The 16,961-nt window shown below is 36.3% G+C and overlaps 3 protein-coding genes across 5 annotated transcripts; 2 read left to right on the top strand and 1 right to left on the bottom strand.

Annotated features, from left to right (window-relative positions):
• The first annotated feature begins 271 nt into the window (after nucleotides 1–271).
• Nucleotides 272–2,742, top strand: Cpsf100 (cleavage and polyadenylation specificity factor subunit 2). Its single transcript, XM_068301128.1, has 2 exons — nucleotides 272–499; nucleotides 559–2,742. Exons 1-2 carry the CDS (start codon nucleotides 351–353, stop codon nucleotides 2,681–2,683), a joined length of 2,274 nt encoding a protein of 757 aa, XP_068157229.1. The 5' UTR covers nucleotides 272–350; the 3' UTR covers nucleotides 2,684–2,742.
• Slu7 (Pre-mRNA-splicing factor Slu7) lies at nucleotides 2,709–4,790 on the bottom strand. The gene is given in 5 exon segments (XM_068301133.1): nucleotides 2,709–3,008; nucleotides 3,010–3,516; nucleotides 3,580–3,763; nucleotides 3,822–4,050; nucleotides 4,110–4,790. Coding segments are annotated over 5 exon segments (1,725 nt in total). The 5' UTR covers nucleotides 4,711–4,790; the 3' UTR covers nucleotides 2,709–2,804.
• An 88-nt stretch (nucleotides 4,791–4,878) lies between these two features.
• Nucleotides 4,879–16,961, top strand: Pkc98E (Protein kinase C). Of its 3 annotated transcripts, none has more exons than XM_068301130.1 (10): nucleotides 4,879–5,013; nucleotides 7,372–7,773; nucleotides 7,841–8,092; nucleotides 8,160–8,272; nucleotides 8,345–8,418; nucleotides 9,274–9,305; nucleotides 11,215–11,285; nucleotides 11,356–12,571; nucleotides 12,636–12,775; nucleotides 12,847–16,961. In XM_068301130.1, exons 2-10 carry the CDS (start codon nucleotides 7,620–7,622, stop codon nucleotides 13,006–13,008), a joined length of 2,214 nt encoding a protein of 737 aa, XP_068157231.1. In that variant the 5' UTR covers nucleotides 4,879–5,013; nucleotides 7,372–7,619; the 3' UTR covers nucleotides 13,009–16,961. The 3 variants fall into 3 exon arrangements, with proteins under 3 accessions (XP_068157231.1, XP_068157232.1, XP_068157233.1); XM_068301131.1 differs by lacking the exon at nucleotides 4,879–5,013 and adding an exon at nucleotides 5,204–5,293; XM_068301132.1 differs by lacking the exons at nucleotides 4,879–5,013; nucleotides 7,372–7,773; nucleotides 9,274–9,305 and having other exon boundaries at nucleotides 7,950–8,092.

Raw genomic sequence — 16,961 nt, 5'->3', positions numbered from 1 at the left:
CAGCTGATTTGACGATTGCAGCAACCAGTGTTGACCATTTTTCAGCCATAAAGGCCACCAGCAATAATATGACATTGAGACATATCTTATAAAGTATAAGATATGAGATGTTTACTACCGAATTTATTGTTTTCCTTGATAACTGAGGCTACCTTTCCACTGTGCTAAATCTTAATTATAAATAAGAGTTCAAAATGAATAGGGCTACATTCCCGCGTCTTTTGAAATTCACCCGCCAGCAGATAACTCTCTCTGAAAAAAGCTGATCTGACAGCACTGCCGGCGACAGTTCTGCGTCGTCTCTTGGTCTAAATCATAAACGAATAATAAAACAAAAGTAATTCTTTAAAATGACTTCGATTATAAAGCTACACACAATTTCCGGAGCCATGGACGAATCTCCACCATGCTACATACTCCAGATTGACGACGTGCGAATACTATTGGACTGCGGATGGGATGAAAAGTTTGATGCGAATTTCATTAGGGATTTAAAAAGGTTTTTGGTGTTGATTTTCATATGGTTTGCAATAAAAATAAATTGATTTCCTTCTCTAGACAAGTACACACATTAGATGCCGTTCTACTGTCTCATCCGGATGCCTATCATTTGGGGGCACTGCCCTATCTAGTGGGCAAATTGGGTCTCAATTGTCCTATCTATGCCACGATACCTGTCTTTAAAATGGGCCAAATGTTTATGTATGATCTGTACATGTCGCATTTTAATATGGGTGACTTTGATCTATTCTCGCTAGATGATGTGGACACGGCGTTTGAGAAAATCACCCAATTGAAGTACAACCAAACAGTTTCACTGAAGGGCAAGGGTTACGGCATATCGATAACACCACTAAACGCTGGCCACATGATTGGTGGTACCATATGGAAAATTGTCAAGGTCGGCGAGGAGGATATCGTCTATGCCACAGACTTTAACCACAAGAAAGAGCGCCATTTGAGCGGCTGTGAGTTGGAACGCCTGCAACGTCCATCGCTGCTGATCACAGATGCCTATAATGCCCTATATCAGCAGGCAAGACGACGTGCCCGTGATGAGAAACTGATGACTAATATACTACAGACTGTGAGGAATAATGGCAACGTTTTGATTGCCGTAGACACGGCAGGACGTGTCCTGGAGCTGGCCCATATGCTGGATCAGCTGTGGAAGAATAAAGAATCTGGTCTGATGGCATACTCGCTTGCGTTGCTAAATAACGTTAGCTATAATGTGATCGAGTTTGCAAAATCTCAAATCGAGTGGATGAGCGATAAGCTGACGAAGGCTTTCGAAGGTGCACGCAACAATCCGTTCCAGTTCAAGCACATTAATCTATGCCACTCTTTGGCCGATGTATTTAAGCTACCGGCTGGTCCCAAAGTAGTCCTTGCCAGTACTCCAGATATGGAGAGTGGCTTTACAAGAGATCTGTTCGTTCAGTGGGCTGCCAATGCCAATAATAGTATTATATTTACCACTCGCACCTCACCTGGATCTCTAGCCATGGAGCTGGTAGAGAATGCAGTGCCTGGCAGGAAAATTGAACTTGATGTACGACGACGTGTTGAACTAGAAGGTGCCGAACTGGAAGAATATCTACGTACACAAGGCGAGAAGCTAAATCCTTTAATTGTTAAGCCAGATGTAGAAGAGGAGAGCAGCTCCGAGTCGGAAGATGATATCGAGATGAGCGTGATTACGGGCAAGCACGATATTGTAGTTCGTCCAGAAGGTCGTCATACATCCGGTTTCTTTAAATCCAACAAACGTCATCATGTAATGTTTCCCTATCACGAGGAAAAGATCAAATATGATGAATACGGCGAAATAATCAATTTGGATGATTATCGGATTGCCGATCTTGGCGGCTATGATTACTTGGCTGTAGAGGAACAGAACAAAGAGAACGTAAAAAAGGAGGAACCTGGAGGCGGTCAGCAGGACCAACAGCAACATGCCAATGGTGATATGGATACCGATGTTCAATTGTTAGAGAAGCCCACCAAACTGATCAATCAACGTAAAACTATTGAGGTTAATGCCCAAATCCAGCGCATCGATTTTGAGGGACGTTCGGATGGAGAATCAATGCTAAAAATTCTATCTCAACTAAGGCCACGTCGTGTGATTGTTGTCCATGGCACAGCCGAAGGCACCAAAGCTGTCGCCAGGCATTGTGAACAGAATGTGGGCGCTCGCGTCTTTACGCCAAACAAGGGCGAAATTATCGATGTTACGACAGAGATACACATTTATCAGGTGCGTCTCACTGAGGGTCTAGTCTCCCAGTTGCAATTCCAGAAGGCAAAGAACGCAGAAGTAGCCTGGGTGGATGGACGCCTGGGCATGCGCTTGAAAGCCATCGATGGAGCTACCAGTCCCACCGAACAGGAAGTATCAATACAAGATGGACAAACTCTCACACTCGAGACGCTGGAGGAGGATGAGATACCCGTACACAATTCAGTTCTGATCAATGAACTGAAACTCTCAGACTTTAAACAAATTCTTATGCGCAACAACATTAATTCAGAGTTCTCCGGTGGCGTATTATGGTGCAGCAATGGCACATTGGCTTTGCGGCGTATCGACGCCGGAAAGGTGGCCATGGAGGGTTGTCTGTCGGAAGATTATTACAAAATACGCGAACTGTTATATGAGCAATATGCGATCGTTTAACCAGCCAATAAAAATGATCATCATATTTGCTTTCGTCATTTCATGTATTTTATGTAAAACGAACATTTTTTACTTATACCTATCCTATTATTATGCTATATTTACAAATTGAAATTTAAGTCTACATAAATTGTAGCATAGGATCTTCGGCGCGTGGCCGCTTCTTTTTCCATTCCTCGATTTCATCCTCGGTGGGAGCCTTTATGTCATACATGCTGTTGTATGGACGTTTGCGATCATCTACCTCCTCATCAGGCATCTGTTTTTCCTTTTCCTTGTCCTTGTTTTTGGATTTCTTTTTACGTTGTTCCTTGGCCTTCTTTTTTCTTTTCACGTTTTTTCGATTTTTTCTTGGATTTCTTGCTGGGCTTTTGCACCTCCTCCTCCTCTGAAGAAGAGTCCGAACTTGGTGCCGAATCGTTTTCTGATAGGGGAGCTTGTTCAGCTTCCTCCGACTGGGCTTCAAGATGTACATCGGTTGTGGTAGTAGTGGTGGTGGAAGGGGCGGCAGCGGTAGCAGCAGCAGACGATGTTTGCTCTGAGAAACCTTCCGGTTCCTGCATGCCAACACAGTAGGAGTTTTTAATGAATGATTTGCAGCACTTGTAGCCCCAGCGGCCAGCATTCCAAAAACTTCCCCACACCGTTGTATGATTATTAATATAAACATCTTCCTCATAAATGCTACGTGCTTTGGGTTTCTCTACACCTTTAATGATTTTGCCGCTACGTGAGTACTCGATATATTCCTCGGTCTGGGCCAGCAAAAGTGACTTTGGCGGCGCCTGAAGATGCTCCTCCCCGCCATATTTCTCTACAATGTGCGTTTTTGTCTGGAATAAAATTGATATTGATAATCAACAATTCTAGAGTTAGCATTAAGGCAGTAAACTTACACTTGACTTGAATTGTTCCTTCTTCTGTTCATATTCTTTTTGTAGCAGTTCCAGCTTGGTGGGCTCAGCTAGCAAATGGACATCAACACCTTTGCCATGTGCCTCCCAAGCAAATAATTGGGCCGTGGCTTGCGCTGTGGTGTCACCAGAAAAGCGCACAAAGTTCTCTCCCGCAAATTCAGCTCTGAGGGGATCAAAATTATGTTTTAATAAGTTCACTAAAAGATATACAGACAACTTACTCCTCGGATGGAACATTGGGATTGGGATTGTCACGCATAGAGCGTGTTTTGGGATCATAGTAGGCTGAATTCGGATCCAGATTACGCAGATATTTGGCAGTGTCCTCACGAATGCGCAAATTACGAACTGTGATACGCTGCTTGGAGTCCACTTTGGTTCCCGGCATGTCAACCTCATCCACATATTTGTCTTCATTACCATCCTCATCTGAGATTTCAGCGTCGGGATCTGAGACGAGGGAGAATTTCTGGGATTAACGAAACAATTCAATCTGGGATCTTACATACCATTCTTTAATTTTTCAGCTTTTAATTGACGCTTGGCCTCCTCAACTTTTTCATATTCCTCAATAATCTCCCGGTGATTGGCTGGATCGTAAGAACTCCAGCGATCACGTTTTTCGTCGTAATTCACCGACGCGTCATTCACAATGTGCTCGTCATGAACTACGATGGACTCGGCATACTTTGCCTGCACCTTTCGCGGCCTTTCTAGGCAATCTTTCCTCTTGTGAGACATGGCGCCGCAATTTTCACAAGCACCCTTTCGAAATTTCGTCACTATACGGGTGGTGTCCAAGCCCTTGGGTGCTCGTTTATCCAACTGGCCACGCTCATCTTCGTGCTGTGGGCGCTGATGCTTTAGAGTGGGCCCTTGCGAGCCATAGTACCACGGTGCATTTGAAATATATTGTGGTATGTGTGGATTAATATCTCGTCCCTCTTCGTCCACCGCAGCTGGGGCTGTGCCTGCCTTACGGGCCTCCTCCAACTCCTTGGCCTTCCGCCAATCCTCGCGGGACTTCTTTTTCGGCTCCTCCTCAGCATCCTGATCATCTTTACTATTGATAATCTGAGACACAGGCGTACGCACTGCCCCAGAGCTCATTTTAGTTTAATTGTTATTATTCTTGTAAATAATTATTGCACTCGATTAACTAGTGCTGGAAGGGAATGTTTCATTGAGGTTACCCAACACTGGGTTTGCGCTCACTAAAATGAGTAATCTTGCTCACTCAAAATGAGTAATTGGCGCTTAAAATGAGTAACTCGTTTTTCAACACTGCTGTGAAATGTCGTTTACCAGCACCAGACTTGCTGTCAGTGTTCCCTTTTCGTGTTCCGTTCGTATGTGTTGGTTTAAAAAAATCTAAAAAAAAAAAGAATAAGAATAAAATCATTTGCAAAAAAGGTAATTAATGCCAAGATAATTGAAGGTAACATATTTGGCCAAATGTTTGTGTGTCCGTATGAGTGTACAAACTGTGTGAAAAATTGTTTTCCTCGATGACGAAATGATAGCAAGTTCCAGTTCCAGTTGTTCTCCATATGTGTGTCTACCTCATTGCTCGAGTTCGACCGAGTTGGACTCCTTTGCTCGAGTTGGACTCCTTTGTTGCATGTTGGACTCTTTTGCCAATTTTTGAACCGAAACAAATTTTTGTGAAAATGTTGACAATTTATTGATACAAGTGCGCCCAATAAATATATATTTGCCCTACAAAATTGTATATATGTATGTGTGTGTGAGTGTGTGTATGTCTCTCTGTGCTGGAATGTGGGCTGTATAATTCTTATTCGCTTATTCTTTGTTGTTTCATTTCTGAACAAAATAGCCTTCCATCTATATAGTATGTGTATATATGTGAATTGTAAACGTGTGTTTGTGTGTGTATGTATGTAAAAATGTATAAATATTGCACTGTGTATGTGATGAAGAAGAATTCAAATCATCTCCTCTCGTTCGCTCTCGACATAATAACTTACAGCTAATCAAAGCTAAACGACAACTTACATACTCTAATACAATAGCCTCATAATTGAAACAAGGTAACTTTTTCTAGGGCAAACATTTAGAAGAAGAAATTGCCAATGTACATATGTATGTATGCATGTGTGTTTGTGTGTACATACAAGTGTGTGTTTTTTACTGATAAATTCCAATTGAATGGATAATCCCTGCATTCCCCCATGTGCAACAAACTTTTTACCTTCAATATATGTATACCATACATATATGTATGTAAGTATGTGTATACATACATATGTACGAAAATTTATGTAAATTAGAGTGGACTGTTTTTCAATGACAATCAGAATTAATAAATAAAATTTTAAATGTTCTCTTCAAGGATTGCACATACGCCGTGTTATCTACATTTAGCTAAAGGTTTTTTAATATTTTTAACTTGAAAAATACATAACTGTGGGGCTATGTCCATATCAAGAATATAGGACGATCTTAGTGTTTTTTTAAGTTTTATATTAAAAGCAATTTATTTTTAAAAGGCGATAAGAGCCCGGACTATTATTATTTAGCAAACAAAACTCTTTTCTAAAACATTCGTAGAAATATTTTCTCACAACTTAAAAAATCTTTATTTAAATTACCTGGCAACCAATCAAAAAATCCAGGAAATTATGGATTTTGTTTTAAATTTGTCCGTAACTCCAAGGTATTATATAATTGGATTTATAATCTTTTCAAAGTCTAACTCATTGACAATTTTTAAATTTTCCATGTCGTCTTCCACATAGGTGATTTGACAATTGGATTCAAACAATAAATTACTCATACGTCAAGTAGGCTCAATTGAGAATGTTTCTGAGGTTTCAGTGAATTATTATGTGTTACTGAACATAGTTTACATATAATAATAAGTTTTCGAAAGTTTAGTCATCAAAACGAAATCATAATTTATTGTAGTGTATTACAATAATAAAGGCGGTAGAGGTATTTGAGGTGGCCTTTGAATATTATATTTCCCATAATGTTATTGGTACCTACATCACCTGTTTTTTTGTTGTTGTGTGGATCGACCACCTAGTTTCCAGTGGCGTATTATCCATATAGCAGGATTACCAAACGGGGCCCTTACTACTTATTAGAGCGCTGTTAAGTGATTTTTGATAGCTAAAAAGTTTTAAAATTTAGTTAATTTTAACCGATGTTCGAGAGTATTTAAAAAGTTCATGTCTCAATCAATCTGCATTAAAATGTCAAGAACTGAATTTTTTGTCAATCAGAAACCGAACAAATTATAGGCTTTAAAAAAAGACAGATCGATATTTTCCATTGGAAAATAATCTTCAAATGTACTTTATGACCTTAAAAACTCATATTTAGGCACTGCCTAAATACCATGAATTTTAGGGAACCTAAATACAGCTGAATATTTAGTTTGCTTAAAAAGTATGCAAATGCAAGGTTTAAATGCTGAAATCAACCGACTTGAGGCCTGTCTTACGAAGAGGATCGTATAGTAATTATTAAACTTAAACGAAAATACTCACTGAATCATAAATTACATATTTTTATCACACTAAGTAACACATATGAACATACATATGTAAATACATTTTTAATGATTATTCATAAACAATTTATAGAAAAATCATTCACGCTAATTTTGTATGACATTTTTACAATTGAATCTTTCCCGCAACCTATTCTTTAACTATTTTTGGTCTTAAAACTCATTTATGGGTTTTAAAATTCGGCACTAAAAATAATAGTTCCTTTTTTTCTTTTTGCACTTTGCATTTTCAGAACAGCTGCAACAGGCCCGGCCACGGAGTGGTGAATATTTAATAATCACCGCAGCTGCTGACTCGCACGGTGCAGCCCGCTGCTTTCACTTTCGATCTTACCTACACCCACACACACACACATACACACACATAACACATTCACACACAAGAACACTTACACTTGAACACACCGAAATACATCCAGATACACACATACAGCCGGAGCAAGCGAAATTCTTGTGCTTCTGGGGGGGGGAATACGGCAACATGTTTACGGGCAAACTGCAAATTAAGGTATGCGAGGCAACTGGCCTGCGTCCCACAGATTTTCAGAAGCGTCACAACTTAACATTTGGGAAATTGGCCGATGAGCAATTGATCGATCCATACGTGTCCATAGATGTTGATGAAAGTCATTTTGGTAAGTTGTTTTCTTATATTGTCACAAATAGAATCAGTAACTATATTTACTTATATTTGGCAATTAGATCGCTCCACTACACGTGCAAAGACATTCGATCCGGTATGGAATGAGCAGTTTGTCCACGATGTGACCAATGCACATAATATCAATTTGACTGTGTTTCACGATGCGGCCCTGCCGCCGGATGATTTTGTATCCAATTGTGTGATTCCCTTCGAGGATCTAATGCAGAATGAGGCAAGCGTACTGGATCTTTGGGTCAATTTGGAGCCGCAGGGCCAAATTCATGTGATTATCGAGCTAAAGAACCGCAATGGTAAGCAAAAGTTGTTAAACTTAAGTTCTAGACTATGCATTATCATTCTTCTACCTTTGTTTAATAGATCAAGCCAAAGCCGAAGCAGAAGTGGAACACACTGTGGCCGTCAATAAGGAGTTCAAAGAACGTGCTGGATTCAATCGACGTCGCGGCGCCATGCGTCGACGTGTTCATCAGGTGATATATCATATAAATTGCACATAAATAGTTTTAAATCTTGACTTCTAATCATTTCTTTTCTCTTCGAAGGTCAATGGACACAAGTTTATGGCAACATTTTTACGTCAGCCCACCTTTTGTTCGCATTGCCGTGAATTTATTTGGTAAGTGAAATAAGGAATCATATATATATATATACAATATTTGTATATATATTGAGAGCGCACACATTATTATTCTGGAACATCTACAGTATCTACTCAAAATTATACCTACCAAATTACATTATTATTTTGATTAAGTTGTATTTTTTATGCAGTGATTAATACTTTATTTTACTTTACTTTATTCATTTATTTCGGGGAATTGTCTTCTTCTCTCACACATCGAATTCGATTTTAAGTACTATCTCTTTAGTTTGAACAATCTATTTATTTTGCATAACTTTTTATGTTTTATGTAACCTCATAATTGTATCATCCATCCACTACTCAAACCATCTATTAGCAATGGGCTCTTATTATCTTTATATACTTTCTGGTTTTTGTTTATTGAAATCCTTGCAAAGGCGTAGTTTTATGCTCATTTTTGTAGTTTAACGAAAAAAAAAAAAAACATTAAAGATCTTAATGGTAAAACCAAGCTTCTATAAAAACAAAACGCCCATTTGTAAGGAATTTTATTCTTTGGCCTAGCCAAAGTGAGCTAGCGATTGATCATTCATACGATTCTCTATCGATATATATTCATTTTTTTTGGATCTCCTATCATACATCTATCGTTGGGATATCATGATTGATTTTTTGGGTATTGCTTGTGTATTTATTTCATTTTTTTTGTAACATTCATCAACTATACTTTTTTTTTTGGGTATCGAGCTGCGGGTTCATCATGCATTGACTCATATTTAATTCACACACGTACACGCACATACAAATGCACACATATTCATTACCAAAAAGATAAATTATATCAATGTATACATACAAATAGCCATGGAATTTCTTGCCTTTTTGCAGGGGAATTGGTAAACAAGGCTATCAATGTCAAGGTATGTGTTTTGCTTACAAATTTACCAAAAAGAATAAAAAAAAAAAAAACAATAAAGGATGGACCATAAATCCCCCCAACAAAAGCATCATTTTGTTAAACCAAAAGAAAACATGAAACTTTGCTCGTTTGGTTTGTTGTTTGTACGTTCGTTTGTTTGCTGTTTGCCATTTGCTGTTTGGTTCTCTCTCTCTCGGTTTCTGGGAGATAAACTAAATAGGAACTACATCTCTGCCATTTGTTTGTTTTGTTTTTGTTTAGCTGCATTTGCATTCTATACCGAATAAAATTATATATACATACATATATGATTTTCCTTTTCATTATTCAATTAGCGTGCTTCTTGTCGTCAACGCCAATTATAATCGCATCGCAATGCTCATTCTTTCTTTAAATTCATCAATTCATCTCTTTATGTTGTCCCTGCACTCTAAATCATCACTAATCAATGTTGACCACGTACTAATCTCTTTAGGAGAGTTATCCCAATCGAATGAAAGTTTGAGGTACAAGGGCAATACCAAAATCGATTGATTTTAGTTATTGTTATTTCTCCTCTCTTATAAAAATTAAACACAACTGAATCGATTTTATGTTGCAATCGATGTTTTCGAGTTTTATCAGATCATTAAATATTGTATAAGTCATGTGAATTTTAGTTTAAAATTTTGGTGGCTAAGTTTTAGGGTCAATTATAGAGCTAAAATAGGAAATATTCAATATTGTGGCACCTCAATCTGGCAAAAGGTTTTGTTTAGTTTTTTAGTTGTGTCAAATAGTTTTACATTTAAATTAGATAAGATTTATAAAAAGCTTCAAAGCTAAATTAAAAACTTTTAAAATGAATATCAACGTTTGTTGGCCCCTAGTTATCTGTGCTTCTAATAAACAGACACCCCTAATATCCAGGATAAAGTTTAGTTTGTTCCTTTATCTCGGTTAACAGTAATATCTGTATTGTCCAGGATGGCAATGATAAGGGGTTCAAGACATTGGAGCCAAACACATTAGAGGGAAAGCAAGCTTGAAAAACATCAACCAATTACAGAAAGGTCCAGGCAAATCTCACCAAAGCTCAGGAGACGTTACCTGAACAAGTGAAAAAATTGTGTAGAAAATTCCTAATTTGTAGTTAATCGAATCGTTGAACTCTAATACTAATTTCTGCATCTCATTAATTAGTTTTTCGACCACATACATTCAAATCATTTAAAATTATTGTCTAAACAAATCTTCTAGTTAGTCTGAATATATATTTATATATGTATGTATGCTGTGTACTAGACAATTTGAATATAATATTCGTACATTGAAAACAACAACTACACACGTACATACACAGGCACACATACAGAAAACTTGCACGTTACATGTGTTATATGATTAAAAACTACAACAAAAAAGACACATTTTTCTATTTTACTAAACTTCACTGTGTATATTTATTTGTGCACTAAAAATGAAAATCTAAATATGTATGTTTGTGTGTTCCTTAAATGATTATACTAATTATTTTTAAACTTTATTGAACTAAGGGAAGAATACAATGTTTGTTGCTGACTTTAGTTGGCTTCTGTTCTCTCTGTTACAAGGCAGAACGAATCCGAAAGATGGCAGCATTGTATTAAACCCAGAAGAACAGAGTTTATGTATAAATTATTAAATATGAGTGTAACACTGAATGTTAAACGAAAAAAAAAAAAACGCACAAATAATTGAATATTAAAAACACATACTATATTTTTTTATTATTACTGAGAAAGAGCACCCACAATGTACATAAATACATATTTATGTAGTTTGTCTTCGATCAATACAAATCAATTAAATGCGATATGTACTTCGATTCGTTGATAAGTCTTAACAGTCTTGATAACTCCATTTTTCAATTTGTTGTTGATCATTTCTAGTCTGCACCTTAGTTGTACATAAGAAATGTCATCTGTCTGTGGTGTCCAAATGTCCAGGGATGCGAGATGAGGTAAGTTGTTGAATCAATTTACCTGCATCCTGTATTAATTTGCTTGCTTAACCCAATCTAACCAATGTAGAAGCAACCCAAAGTGGAGGAAGTGCCGGCCGGACAGCGGTTTAATGTGAATGTGCCGCATCGTTTTGTGGTTCACAGCTATAAGCGATTCACCTTCTGCGACCATTGCGGCTCACTGCTTTATGGTCTGATCAAGCAGGGACTGCAATGCGAGACCTGTTACATGAACGTCCATAAGCGATGCCAGAAGAATGTGGCCAATACATGCGGCATTAATACCAAGCAAATGGCCGAAATACTCAGCTCGCTGGGCATCTCGCCGGACAAGCAGGGCCAGCAGCCGCGTCGTTCCAAGTATTTAAATCAGCAAGGCGGCGAGGATAACTATGGAGCATCATTGGGCCCCGATGGCGATAATGTGCCAGGTGCTTCGTTTCGTAGTAGTAATCTCTCGGGCGATAGCCTGGCCACATCAACTACCACGCTAACCAGCGGCTATAATAGCAGCAGCTGCATGAGTTTGGCCGTCGGCGCTGGCGGTGCTGGCGATTCACGTCCGGGGAAATGCTCGCTTCTGGACTTCAATTTCATTAAAGTGCTTGGAAAGGGCTCCTTTGGCAAAGTGATGCTGGCGGAGAAGAAGGGCACTGATGAGATTTATGCCATCAAGGTGCTCAAGAAAGATGCCATTATACAGGACGATGATGTCGATTGTACTATGACCGAGAAGCGTATCCTGGCCTTAGCTGCCAATCATCCCTTCCTCACTGCGTTACATTCCTGTTTTCAGACACCGGATCGCCTCTTCTTTGTCATGGAGTACGTTAACGGTGGCGATTTGATGTTCCAAATTCAGAAGGCCCGTCGTTTTGAGGCGGCCCGTGCCGCCTTCTATGCAGCTGAGGTAACGTTGGCGCTGCAGTTCCTTCACACCCATGGTGTAATCTATCGCGATCTGAAGCTGGATAATATATTATTGGATCAGGAGGGCCATTGCAAATTGGCCGATTTTGGCATGTGCAAAGAGGGCATCATGAATGGCGTATTGACCACAACATTCTGTGGAACACCAGACTACATAGCCCCCGAAATCCTCAAGGAGCAGGAGTATGGTGCCTCGGTTGATTGGTGGGCATTGGGCGTTCTTATGTATGAGATGATGGCTGGACAACCGCCATTTGAGGCTGACAATGAGGATGAGCTTTTCGATTCGATTATGCACGATGATGTCCTGTATCCGGTTTGGCTATCTCGTGAAGCCGTGTCCATTTTGAAAGGTAAAGGAAAACTGAGAATATAATCCAAAAGTTTGATATCTAATTATTGTATAATGTTCTTTAGGCTTTCTAACCAAGAATCCGGAGCAGCGTTTGGGATGCACTGGTGATGAGAATGAAATACGCAAGCATCCATTTTTCAATAAACTAGATTGGAAAGAGCTAGAGAAGCGCAACATCAAGCCACCGTTCCGGCCGAAAATGGTGAGTAACTAGTACAGCATTTATTTTAGATTGTTTGACTAATTGTTTTTTTTTTTTCCTTTCCCTCGTAGAAAAATCCGCGCGATGCCAACAATTTCGATGCCGAATTTACCAAAGAGGATCCGATACTTACACCGATTGGTAACGAAGTCATAAGATGCATTAATCAAGATGAATTTGCTGGCTTCTCGTTTGTTAATCCTAAATTTGGACCAGAACGTAAAGTCTACTAAATCACATTGTGGATTAAAGAACAGTTTGTGGAGAAAATTTTCACTTTAGGCGGTACGTGCAATTGATGCCGTATCGCGGCAAATTTGATGCCGTCAGTTTTGAAGTTAGGTAAAGAATGACGATGATGATTCACAAACACATATATACACAAACACACACACTCACACACAGACCTATATATGTATATGATGATGACCTATCCTAATTATCTGTTAGCCTATTTATATTCCTATTCTCCCTACCTCCTTCCCTATCGCGGTCCCGCGTCTCCCTTAGCACTAATACTACCCATACTTTTGTTTTTCGTTGAACAAATCTATGAAACGCTTTATTGTTGTCTGTTTCCAGTTGTGTCTTTATTTCATTTGTAAGTTTTGTTTGTTAAACCATTTATCAATGAGAATGTCCAGTTGGAAGTTCGTTCTACATATATATATAGTGCCAATATGTGAATAATGCACATGATTCATACATACAAACTGCTTTCCCCAATGTCCAAGCGAAGGCAGCCAAAATTTTAATTTCAATTTTTGTTTGGCTTGAATGCGTTTAATGGGGAATGTCTTTAACATTCGCATTACTATGCTAAAGACATAATGACTGGGGTTGTTGAAACGTTTTTGTTGTATCCGATAAAATATTATCGAAATAATAATAACCATATGAGGAATATTAAACTCTGAATAATGTACAAATAAATTGCCGAATTGATTACAAAACGATATACATATGTATAGATCAACAATCCCAAGTGTAACCCATTCTAGGAACAATAGCATTCTAAATGCAATTGCCATATATACATCAACATTTTCTCCCAATCTCCTCCTCTCCCCCCCATTCTAGTCAAAATGTCAAATGTTAGCTGCAATTGGAGTGCACAATGCATTTTGTTATTAGTTTTTTATTGATTTTTAATGAAGATGATGATGATGTTGTGCCGTCGAATCTCAAGTTTCGCACAGCTAGGCACTTGCTCCAAGCGAATCTCAAGGGAATATCTAACACAATAATAGCAAACACCCACCCAAATAACACAGACACACAACACGCACAAATTATGATTTAGTTACATGATTTAAACTTGCACAACTTCCTTCTCAAGTATTAAAGCGATATTATTTTGTTTAAAATATATATATATATATATTATATATTGTTATAAATCATATTTATATAAAACAAAGAAAACACACATAAGATGAAGCCAAAAAACTAATTAAATCACAGCTAAAAAATACAACAAAAAAAAAGAAGCATTAAACATAAAAACTAATCATAGTAATAATGAACAGTAACACAAAACAACAAAAAGAAAAAAACTGTCTAAATCATATTATTTTATGTTATACACAACAAATACAAAACATGTGTTTAGCCTGTAAGTGAATGAAAAGAAAAGAAAACCCCCAACAAATAATATACATAATAATTAATAATATAAAATAAACTTATATTAAAAATTGTGAAAATAACTACGAGTTGAGGTTTGTGGAGTAAAAAAACCTTTCACAGATTTCTACTCTGATATACATACATTCACATTTATAGAGATGCCATATATATATATATGTATATATATATATGCATAATAAATAGCATATAAACAACAACCGAAAAATATAATATGCTTATGTATATATACATATACATATTCATTTAACTATATATTAACTAATTATGTGTTGATTTTAAAACCAAAGACTCAAAAACCAACAAGAACAATTAATTCGATAAATGCAGCGCAAGCAAAGAAAGTTAAATACCAAATTAAAAAGCATCGAAATTTCTTATTAGTTCTTCATCTATGCTTAACTTTGAAATGAGAATTCGTTTTGTTGTTGTTATTGATTTAAACAATTTTGCGCTGCATTATGGGTTATAAAAAATTTAAAATACTATAACAAAAAAGAAAACAAAAATACACTACACACAGAAACAAATACACACACAAATTTAAAAGCAAAACATAGAAGAATATATTAACTATAAGCAGCATTGTTAACTAAGTAAAAGTTTAAAAAAAGATAAAAAGATAAAGAACAACAAAGAAAAACAACTTAATAAGAACCACAACAGCAACAACCACAAAACTAAAACTTTCTATTTATGTAATAGTAAAGAAGTCACAAAAATGCCCATTGTCTACATATATTTATATATATACTTATTGTATGTATGTGAAAGAAAATAGTAAAAACCCCAAGGGGACAGCTAAAATCTCCCCAAATTGAAAACGCCGGAAAAAAATGAACAAACAAATTAAATGTTAACCTAAAGTATTCTCAAAAAAGCATTTTACCAAAAAGAAAAACGCAAAATATTAAACAATTTTAACAAACTCACATAAAAACACTCAAAGCTAAATTATTATTTTTTTAATTTTTCTTTCTTGAATGTCTTTCAAATACGATCGGAATTTGTTTTAAACATTTCGTTTTATTAAATTGGTGACATTTCAAACTTTTTCATCTAATAAGAATTCTTTTTTGAATCCATTTTCAGTAAAATTCAACAATAAATTGTAATATTTTAGCTGAACTAAAAGAATTTTCCCACCAGCTAGGATTTTAAATAGAGTTACTTGCATTTTATTTCAAGATTATTCTTTTTTGAATCATTCATTAAGGGGCGATCGTGTTTTTTTTAAATAGCAGTATATTGAGTGTACATACTAAAAAGCATCCAGCCATCATATGTGTAACATTTAACAATTATATTAATTAATATCCTTTAAATCAGGGAAAAATGACACAAACTAAATAGAAATTTAAATGAACACACATACATACATACAAACACACAATTTGTTGGTTGTTCTAAAAAACAAAAGAAACAAGCAAAAAAATAATTAAAATTCGGAAAAAAATTGAATTGGAATACTGGAAATATATTATAACCGGAACCTGAATGAAAATGAATAACGTAAACCAAAATGCTAGCTATAATCTAAAAGCTTAATGTATCTCAATCTTTTGCCTGGCCCAAAACTACAGACTCGCCGTTAATGTAACCTAACTATCAGTAAGAGGATAATTATATACATATATATTCATCCTCCGTATCTCCTATACCCCAATCTCCACTGAAGATTTTGAGATTTAAGCAAAAACAAAAGAAAAATTCGCTTACCATTCGCCAATATCAACAACAACAACAGCAGCAACATTTTTTAAAGTGATCAACAAATCTATATTGTACAAGACATACGCCTAAACTAAATACATGCATATATATAGGTATATGTACATATATAAGTACATATACCACCACATAGTTACACTCACATACAACCAAAATTCACATAAAAACACACCTGTGCAACTTTTTCATGTACCTTTTTCATGTTAGATACTTAAGAGGAAATACATAAAGTAACAAACAAAAAATGGTTAGCCAAAGTAATTGTTAACCTGATCTTAAGTAAAACTACTAAGAGAATATATATGTATATCTGAATCAGAATATTTGAAAATGTTATAAGCAGCAAACAGCAAAAGAAGAAAGTATTCAAAAAAAAAAAAAAAATAAGAACACACACATACACACACAACAAGCCAATTCAAATTGGTAATAAGAAAAGCATAAATAATATTTAAGATATGTTTAAACAAAATAATAAATTTAAACAAAACAAAAAAAAAAAACAAACAAGTAAAGTCAAAAGTCAACAGTTGATATGTTGTAAAATACAGAGAAAAGAACAAAGAAACAAACAAAGCAAAAAAAAAAAAACTATAGAAAGGAAAAGTGAATGTTATTTGAAAAAACTAAATATATAAATGGTAACAAACATGTACGAGAGTTGAAAGTGTGGAAAGATAACCAAAGAAACCAAAAATTACAAAAACAAAGATGAAGAAAAAAAAAAGAGTAAATTGATTCATAAAATTAAGTGAAAAACTAATTAATAAATAAAGAGAGGTGACGCAAAACCTATTTAAAATATAAA

Source organism: Drosophila tropicalis, unplaced genomic scaffold, assembly GCF_018151085.1.
Source record: "Drosophila tropicalis isolate 14030-0801.00 unplaced genomic scaffold, ASM1815108v1 contig_878, whole genome shotgun sequence".
Classification (NCBI taxonomy): Eukaryota; Metazoa; Arthropoda; class Insecta; order Diptera; family Drosophilidae; genus Drosophila; species Drosophila tropicalis.
This window is presented reverse-complemented; position numbering and strand designations above follow the sequence as displayed.